The sequence below is a fragment of the Pygoscelis adeliae genome, unplaced genomic scaffold, assembly GCF_000699105.1.
Source record: "Pygoscelis adeliae isolate BGI_AS28 unplaced genomic scaffold, ASM69910v1 Scaffold140, whole genome shotgun sequence".
Lineage (NCBI taxonomy): Eukaryota > Metazoa > Chordata > Aves > Sphenisciformes > Spheniscidae > Pygoscelis > Pygoscelis adeliae.
Window position 1 is genome coordinate 169421 of NW_008824044.1, and position 10078 is coordinate 179498.

The 10078-nt window shown below is 41.7% G+C and overlaps 1 protein-coding gene across 1 annotated transcript in view; it reads right to left on the reverse strand.

Annotated features, from left to right (window-relative positions):
- Positions 1 to 5587, reverse strand: part of TMX3 (thioredoxin-related transmembrane protein 3) — a 38113-nt gene extending 32526 nt beyond the window's left edge. Inside the window, exons 1-2 of the mRNA XM_009333493.1 lie at positions 5460 to 5587; positions 43 to 151 (exon numbers count right to left, since the gene is read on the reverse strand). Coding sequence (XP_009331768.1) covers positions 43 to 151; positions 5460 to 5587 — 237 coding nt within the window. The remainder of the gene's footprint in view (positions 1 to 42; positions 152 to 5459) is intronic.
- Positions 5588 to 10078: the final 4491 nt, after the last annotated feature.

Sequence of the window (10078 nt, forward strand, 5' to 3'; positions counted from 1 at the left end):
GCGCTCTTGGAGGCGGGGGGGCTGGAAGGGCAATTGTGAAACCCTGACGCGGTGACGGGACGCGGCGTGGGTGGACGTTGTCATCTCCCAGTGGTTTCCAGAGTTGGGGCCCGCCAGACTCAACCATTCGGTAAAATCAGTGCTCTGATTCCTAGGAAGGTGAAGTTTTCAGCAGAAAAACGTGTACCACCTGTCATGTTGCCAGCTGTCCTCCATGGGTAGAGCTCATCCCGTACCGCTTACTGATACTGCTATGCCAGCAGCCCTCCTTCAGCAGGTTTCTGAAAAACACTGCTTGGTCGCTGCTGCTTAATGTCCGTATCATTCACTTTAGCTTTCCTTATTCTTTCAAACCTGTTACAGTCTTTCCTATCTTCAACTAGCTTGTCTTTCTTTCAGTGCAGATCTGCAGGTCCTGGAAGGGCAAGTAATCCAGCTGAGAAACCTTTTTTAAAAAAGTTCAGTTAAAGCAGGTCTGGAACTATTCAGCCTGGAGAAGAGAAGGCTCGGGGATCTTACTAACGTGTGTAAGTACCTGAAGAGAGGGTACAAAAAGGACAGAGGCAGGCTCTTTCCAGTGGTGCCCAGTGGCAGGACAAGAGGCAGTGGGCACACAGTGAAATACAGGAGGTTCCCCCTGAACATCAGGAAACACTTTTGCTCTGTGAGGGTGACCGAGCACTGCCCACCAGTCTCCCACCTTGGAGATACTCAAAAGCTGCTCGGACATGGTCCTGAACAACCAGGTGACCCTGCTTGAGCAGGGGGATTGGACCAGATGACCTCCAGAGGTCCCTTCCAACCTCAGCCATTCTGTGATTCCATGATCCGTTCCTTTTCGGTTTTGACTCCTTCAGCATAAGTTCTTATATACGCCTTTCTCCCCTGTACTGGAGTTACTTGCCTCAGCTGTACAGGCAAATGTTTGAGGTCTGTTGGAGAAGGATAGATTCTTTCCAGTGACAATTCAGTTCCTCTGACTTCAGTGTTCAAGTCTTTTCTTCTAATGATAGGGTCTACAAGCAGCAAACATTACAGTTGCCTCACTTTTGGGCTGCTCTGTGTGTGTGCATGCATGCGTGTATCTACACATATGCAGATACATGTTCTCCTTCTCTAGCAATAAAAATGAACTGGCTGTTCATTACCTTCCTCACTAGGCCATACCTGGCCTGTTGAGGACCTCCCCTTCACTTAATGCTTTGTGGGCATAGCATGTTGGATTCATCAAATGATCCCCAGAGTTGTCCAGCCCTTTGGAAAAGCCAACTACCATATCATAGGTTTGTTGGCTGAGAAATAGGTCAAGATCTGCGAGTGTATGTCATAGCTCACGTTAGAATTCAGAAGTATCTGACTCTGGCCTATGGTTGACATATCTTTTCCTTACCCACATTTGACTGAAAGGTTATGCAGCATTATTATCAAGACTCACTTCCCCCCCCCCCCCCCTCTTCCTGCCCCATCAATAGGAGAACTAATAAGTTGCTAATGGCTGTATTGGATAAACTATGAGAATTATTCACTGAATACATAGAATTTCTGTTCCACAGCATTTCACTTTCTGTATACCACATTTAGCTAAGTGGTGTCTGTATGCCTGACCAAATGAGAGCTGGCATCTGTTTTGATCCTAATCTAGCTCCTGTCTAGACTGAGACAATGAAAACAATTTACCCCATCAATCCTTTAGTGGAAAATCCATACGGAAGAAAATGGGAATAGCCGAGTAACTGTTAAATTAGTATAATCCTGTTGTCTTACTCAGACAGTTCACTGTTAGCTTTAAATAACTTTTAAAGTGAAAGGAACATTTTATATAGTTTTCTGTAGATTTGAATAAAGCTATCTGCACATCCTTTAAGTCCTTTCTGTCAGCTTTGAAGTTTATTCTCTTTGCAAATAATGGAATATGATTTTTCTAACTTTTGCATTTTGCAAGCCAAAGTCGTCTTCTACAAGCCTGTACACTGTTCTTGAACTATATTATTTTGAAATTGAAGGGGTCACTGTATATTTACTTCTTTGTAACTGAATATATGTACACCCACATACACAACACTATGCTGTATTTATTTATACAATTCATAGTGCAGCTTTACTGCCTAAAATGTGATATGCATATACAAGAGAGTTCTTGCACTGAAGCCAAGTAACAAAGTATCGTGGGAAAAGCACGTGACATGCAAAAGAAATAAATAGGATAATGATAGATGAGGTCTAGAGAAATCTCAAGGGTTTTTTGTGTTTGTATTTTTGCTGCTATGAACATTGCATTTGAAAAAAATATGGCATTAATAGATTACTATTAATAGATTAATAAACTCACTGGAGTTCAGTGTAAGAAAGATAATTAGAGAAGAAAAGGGATGACTTTGGTAAGTGAACTGAGCAAGAGGTATGAAAAAAAAGACAAGGATAAGAAGCAAAAAGCACAGAGAACACTGTTGAAATCCGGGGAGGTACTGCAGGAAAAAGTGGGAATTATAGGGACATCAGCAATCAGTGAAACATTGGAAATTGAACAGACGAGTTCACACACGAGGTTTCAAAGGCCCCTTCCAATCCATACTGTGTAGGAAGATTTAACGGTCCTCCTGTCCCAGATAGTTCTTCTTTTGAATCTGATAGAAGGCAAGGTTCAACGAAGGCAAGATACAAGCTTTTCCTCGTGGCCTGCTGAAGGCTGCTTTTCAGAGCTTTTTTGCTGTTGCAAGATTCTCAGTTTGTGCAGGTTGTCCACTCTTCTTGCCCTGTATGAAGGGTAGGGAAAAGGACTTATCTGTAACTCTCTCTAAATTATACAACGTGGACTTATTTTTACTGGAATGTGTGGAATTTTGCCTTAACAGAAATAATCTCTTTCAAATAATTTCCTGTCTAAGATTCATTAACATTGTAAACAGAATACCAAGGTCGGTTTCAATACACATAGGCATAAATAAAATAGTTAGAATATTAAAGCTCTTTGTGCACATCTTTATTATTATTATTATACAGTGAACAGTGTATCTGTGACACCATGCTAAAGGAGACTTGCCAGCACTGCCCAGCCAGGCGTGAAAGGTCGTAGGGAAGGATCAGACTGAAAGTGTAGAGAGGGGATGGAAGAGTGGAAAGAAAGAAAAGAAGAAAGACGGGGGGAAAAAAGAGGAAAGAAGACAAAATGAGAGCTTGAACAAGAAGAGGAGTCACAGAAGAAGGTGGAAGAGCATTCTGAGATGGACAAGGTTTTGGAGCTAGATTTAGTGGTGAGATGATAATGCAACCTATATCAAGAGCTTATGGTAGGGAGGGAAGAAGTTACAAGTTACGAAAAGCCAAGAAGCCGAGATGCTGAAGAGAGAACAGGTTCTATCTAATGAAGAAGGCAAACCGAGAAATTCACATGCCTTCTAATTTTGCCACCAGTAGTATCTCTCGATGATGACACTATTTTTGGGTATATTTTACTATTTGTTTTATATAAATTCTACTGCATATTTTCACTTCATTGTATATTGCTTACTAAATATATTTGCTATTATAGAACATGAAATGTGTAAACATCAAAATGAAGTTTACAAAATGCTATTTCTGAACATTTACACAAAGATTTTATACAAAATGTGTTCCAGCTATTCATGTTTTCCTTGCTGTCACATGAAATCTGAGAATGTGTGGAAAAATATATATTTTACTTTTATTAGAAGTAGTCCCAGAATTAACTTAGCAATTTAAAAATTAAAAGAGATTTCTTTTTGAAAGTGTAGAAAAATATGTTTCTTATTACTTAATAAGGTACAGGTGTTCCATACTTTGAGAATATTCACCTCCTTGGTATTTACCTTTTATCAAACAGTTAAGATTACAGTGCTCACAATTAAGAACTGTTGTCAAAGACACGTTAAGCAAAACAAAAATCTAAATAAATACTATTCAAGTAGCTTTTCACATAAACCAGACAGCAATGAAGGGGAAGGGAGGACATGTACTTTGGGTGTGATAAGTGCACATTTGTGAACAAACACTTCTTGTGTTGTTACATTTTTACGAAACACATCCGTGCACTCTTATAACTACATGCCAGCTACAGAAGTGTTTGTCTTCGTGTGTAATGCAAAGTACTACTACAAACAAGAATATCAGTAACCGTATCATTCAGTATTGAATTTTGTAATAGACAATATGCAAAGTTATGCTGCTATAAATAGTTTATATTAGTGCTGTTTATTTCTCTTCCATTACAGGAATAAGCTGTACTGATGTGTAGTACCTTCCCATAGTGACTGCATCTATGATAGGGGGTTTGTACCACTTTAACTGTGTCAGTACCTTCCTATAGATACAGCCTAAGTCTGTTTCATAAAATGAACTAAACCAGTAATACGGTTCTCATTAATCATAGTTAAATTCAAAGTAGTGATAAACTTGTAGTGAAATAATTTTGTGTCTGATTAGAAGAACAGGTAATTGCACATGTTCTGGTACACTTTGGGGACTTTTACATGCTTTGCATGAGAATGCTTGCAGTTTTTGCAAAGCGCAACATGAAGTAGAATTGAATTAAAAACATAATTGTGATGGCATTAATACTGTTGACACTGGCAGCAAAATTTGGCAGACCTTGTATTAACATTTCAACTTTACATATAACTTTAGTTTTTAGAACAGCTTGAACTGACCATTAGGGTTTTTTTGTTTGTTGTTTTTTTTTTTGTGGGTTGGAGGTTGAAATTTTTTTTTTTTTTTTAAAACATTACATTTTTACATTCCTTTTATTACAGAGACACCTGGTGGTCTTTGGGTGTATTTACAAAAATAACATTTTCCTTTTTTTGTCTGGGTTTATTTTAAAGTTTGCTTTATCATTTATAATTTATCATTTATATTTAGAACCTCCTACATTATGATACTACATTATTTGAAAATTAAATTGAGAACATTTACATGTTATCCAGTATGTACTGGATATTGATTCTCATGGTTATCATGGGTATTTTTCTTGCATCTTCCCTATCAGTCAGAGAGCTATATGGAGGAGACACTTGGGCATATTTTAGGCTAAGTGAAGTAAAAATGTATTACTTGCAAAATTTAATGTTAGAATAATCCGTATTTGGTTTTCATGTTTTCAGCTTTCAGTTTATGTGTTTTGTTTCTGAGTTGTCTGTTTTAAGAGATTGAAATGATGACCAAAAAGATACGTCAGAACCAGTTTACTGTCAAGATCGACGTGTTAGTACATAAAGGACGTGCTTTCTATGCTAGAAACACTGACAAGAACAGGACTATGCTACCACAGAAAAGTTTTAATAATACTCAATGCAGATGGCATTTTATAAATAATAGGCAATTACAGGTAATCACACAGCATAATAGGTAATTACACAGGATACTAACATTAGATCTCTTCTCACACCACGCCCAGACCCTCAGGCAGAGTCAGTCGGATCCTGGAGCAACGCCTCTGGTGTTACAGCAGCTTCCTCCAGTTTCCATCCCTGTAGTCATCCTGCCGCAGCAGCTCTTGACACCCACCCACAGCAGAGACCTGTTTGCACAGCTCCAGCGGATCCATGACCTCCTCGTAAGGCAGCTGGGCCATAAGCACGGCCGTTAGCAGCTGGAAGCAGATGGACAGGCGCTGTCATCCAGCCACGGCCTTCTTAACCAGCAGCTAGGTTTGGCTTTTAGGTAAAAAAGTCCCTACCCACTCTTTCTACATGGGCATGTACTGCAAAGTAAGTTTTAAATGCTAGGTATCTATATTTTACTCAGGGTGGGGGTGGGTGGGAGTCAAACTGAGTTTTTGCAGCTGAAATGAACACTATTCACTTCAAGGAATACAAGTAAAATAGGAACATTCTTATACAAATTTAGAATGTGGTTTTACAGCTTTTACCTTAGTGAAACAAAATTGGCATTGCAGTTATTTTTATTGGAAATTATCTTTGTGGGTTGTTTTTGTTTTGTTTTTTTTTTCATTTGGCAGTTATCGGACCTGTGCTCATGATGTCATTTGACAGTCTTTAAGGGCTAATTAATGCAGTCTCTTTATTTTTTCTTTGTTTTTTTTTTAAGTTTACAGACACTTTGAAGTTATTTTTGCAATGCTTATAACTGCACTTCCATTGAAGAGTGGTTTTCACATCTGAATTTCTGTTACGCTTAGTGCAGTGATTTTCTGTATGTTGCAACACTGATTTGATATAGTTTGAAACTCCAAGAGAATAATTCACACAAAAGAAATGTATGAAACTCTAGGGAGCTGTCCTATGCAAGATTTGTATTTAGCTTTATTATACTTTAATTTTCACTCTTCTGCTGGCTGCCAGAAAACTTGCCCATCACTCTGACTATGGGAACCAGAAAAGATTCATGGTATTTTTGGGAGATCCAGAGGAAATGTAAAGACTTATTCAACAGTATTTTCTCCCCAACTTAGCCACATCACTTTCTAGCAAAAATATTCAGCATGGGAGGAAAGAACAAGAAAACAAAAGAAAAGGCGCTTTAAATTAATGTTAGTTAACATAGCTGGTGGTGTAATTTAAGTCAAAGCATATTAGGAATGGTGTGGTCAGATAAATTTAGAAGTATTCTTGGTGTGCAGCAGATGCTGCCTAGCAAATAGGAACAGTGTAGTTTGGGTCAGGAGACAGGCAAAAAGTTGAAATGACACACAAACAAAGTTATTAGTGAATTCTTAAGGACCTGTTTCAGAGAAAATAAAACAAAAATTACTTGTATGTCTTGATTTTTAGACCTGGTCTAGAAAACTGAATGCCTGTATCTGCAAGTTTTGTTTTTCTTTAACAGAGAAAGGCGGTTGCAGCCAAAGAAATAATGCTTTTGGAATTTACATTGACTCGTTTGGCAGGAAGTTATTCTTTAACTTGACGGAACTGTGCAGAATCCAGGATCTGAGAGCAAGCTTCCATTATTGTTACTCACTTCATAAGGGAATGGCTCCCAATGATATGGAGTAAATGACTTACATGTCACATACGCTCTGAACCCACACCAGATGTAAAGTTAAACTAGAATACACTTTCCTATTAGGTTTTATCAGTTTAAAAAAAAAAAATAGCACTAGTAAGTAGAGTTATCTTTTCCATTTCAGACTTTTCAGTTATGTCAGTATTTGACATAATAGAGTTACTAAAGCATTGGTTCCTTGCCGATAAACAGTTACATAGCTTTTCTCTGTCATCCTGATGACTGCCTGATTGGGTAGTGTCATGTAAGTGATGACACTTGCATGTCAAAAAGTTGCAAATCTGCAGGTGGAGCAGGAGCCATCCTCTGAGTGCCAGAAGTCACCACCTTCCAGCCTTCATGGGAGACTCCATTTTCCAACCTGATAAGCACAGACTCTACCTGCACCTCCTTCATTATTGTTGAAGGTTCAGACTCTTGAAGCTTCAGGGTCTTGGAGAAGATCCAGTTGTTAAGGGATGTGATAAGTGACCATCACCTCCATCAGCTCCGGGCACAGGGGTTCTTCCTGCCTGGCCAGTGGAACCCTGCCCAGTGTGCCCAGACAGATGGGGAACTCCGTCCCAGACCAATGGATGTGGCTTCTGCTTTCCTGTTTGCATGTTCAACCAGCAGCAAAGCTGAACGTGTATCCCAGAGACACACACACATGCACAAACGACACTGACCTGGCTGGCTACACAGACTGCCACAAGCAAGGTGCTGCCTTCAACAGCACCTACATACAGGACTCACATAAATTATAAGTACAGACGGGCAAGTCTCCTTCCTCCTCTTTGGCTGGTAGAGATAGAAGTTCATTAATGAAAGCACACATCACTCTAGATTCAGAAGCGCGTGTACAGTCATAGATCCCTTAAGTATCAGCACAACCCCTCTGTCTGTCCAATAGCACTGTCCGGATCCCAGGTCCTCTTACCTGCTCCACAGGTCTCCTACTCGCTGGGTGGTCCAGCTCTGTGCTCACTAGCAAACATGCATGCACTCACAGAGCCATCTCACAGGCACCCCACACTCGTGGGTCGCTCCCAAATACCAGCACAGACCCTCTGCCCAAACCCAGGGCCTCCTACTCACCACCTGGTCCAGCTTGAAGTTTGCTAGTGAATTACACACACACACTCCCATGCACACCAGGTTTGGGGAAGCTGCAAACACTCCAGCGACCCCCAGCAGCTGGCACCAGGCACATGGGCTGTGGCCCACAGTCCTGCTGCAGCTACTGTCGCTGAGCCCCTCATTCGCTTTGCTCACCCCAGTCCCCCCAGTAGCTATGCCTGGGACACCCACCAGTCCCATCCCAGTGGCTGGAGCGGAGACCCCCATTCACTCCAGCTGCTGACACCACAGGCCAGGGCTGTCTGCGCCCTCAGTCTGTCTCCAGTTGCTGGCCCTGTCTGCACTCACTGGTCCTTCCCATAGCTGGCACACCAGACACAAAGTCTGCAGGACCCATAGAGATGCTCCCAAGAGCTATGGCCCCCCTCCAGCTACTGATGCTAAGACCTTTGCCTGCTCCGGTAGCTGCCAACAAACCCACTAACACCTATATCTCACCTGTATTTGTCACCTAGCCCTTACAGCACTCACACACATGAGATAGAGAGTGAGATTCCACAGAAAGATAGTTAAGAAAGGATTTAATGAAAGGATAGGACAGACTGCGGTGATCAGGCATAGAGCTTGGTCAGACAAGTGGGCTGGCCAGCCATGTTTTACATGTGACTGGTCCCTTTTATAGCCCTTTCTGTCTATTTCCCACTTTGTTCCTCCCCAGTCCCCTTCCCCTAAACATTCCTTCAAAAGTTTTGCATGGTCCCACAGGCTGCCCTCGAATATCCCAAATCCTCATGTTCCTCTTGTTTCCTACTTCTTACCAGTTACAAGGTCCGGCTGGCCCTTTCCAAAGCTGTGCCTGCAGTTTCTTGATGGCCCATCAGTTAACTACTGGAGGCTTCTGGTCCTTGGCATTGTCTCTGTTATCCCTTGTTTGTGACCACGTTTGTGTCTCTGTGGGCTCCTCTTTATGGTTTCTTGCTTTACTCATTATTGAGTAAATAATGATCAATGCATTGAAAAGGTCCTTGATCAGATGATGACCTTGATGAAGCAGGTGCTTTCACCTTCCACGTGCCCTTACACCAGTCTATTTCTCATCATCTCTGATGCTGCACAGACTGGTGACCTTTTCCTGCAGCTCCTTTCCTCGGTGACAAGATGAGCAGGCAGGCAAGGAGCCCATCTGCCTCAGCCTCAGCAAGAGGCCCCAGGCATCCCTGCAGCCACAGCTCTGCAGAGCTGCACCTGCTTTGGGACCTCACTCTGGGTCAAGGCCTCTGCTGTGCAGGGGTAGTTCCTCCAGTAGAGGTTGGGGACTGTGCCCTGTGGGACGTCACCACCACTTGCTGAGCACAGGCACGCTCTTCTCAGCAGAGCATCTAGCCCTTTCCATGTGCCCTTCTGTGCCAACTGCTGTGTCTGTTGGCTGCCTCCATGTGCAGTGCCCTGTGTCTGCAAGCATCCCTCACCAGTCACACCAGAGTGGATCTGTAACTGCTGATCATGAGGTCAAGAAGCAAATACACTAAATTTGGTGCACTGCAGATTACATAAAGATTCCAGTCGTGGCCTAGGGACAAATCAGGTAGGTGGAGAGGGTTACCTTGACTAATGCCATCAAGGGACTAAGAATTCCCTCGGGGCTAGATCATGCTCTAGCCAGCTGGCACATGATAATACATTAACAAGCAGGTAGGGCTGAGATACAGCCTTTACAGAAGAGGAGTGCTCTGTCTGGACATGCTGCAGACCATCCTTGTTTGTTTGGTTTTAGGACCTCCACGTAACGGTTTCATTAATAAAACATAGCTGCCCTCTGATGATAAAATGTACGTGTTTACCTGATTCTTTAGATGCAGAGAATATGTCAGATTTTCAAGTTTCTTGCTTCCCCCCACTCCTTGCTCCCATATAAGTAACAATATGTAGGTTCTATAAAGCAAAATTCTCAGAAAATCTTAAAGCATTTTCCTGTTTTGGAGATGGGGAAACTGAGACACACAAAAAAAAAGAAAGTGAGGTGTCTATGCACTTCAGT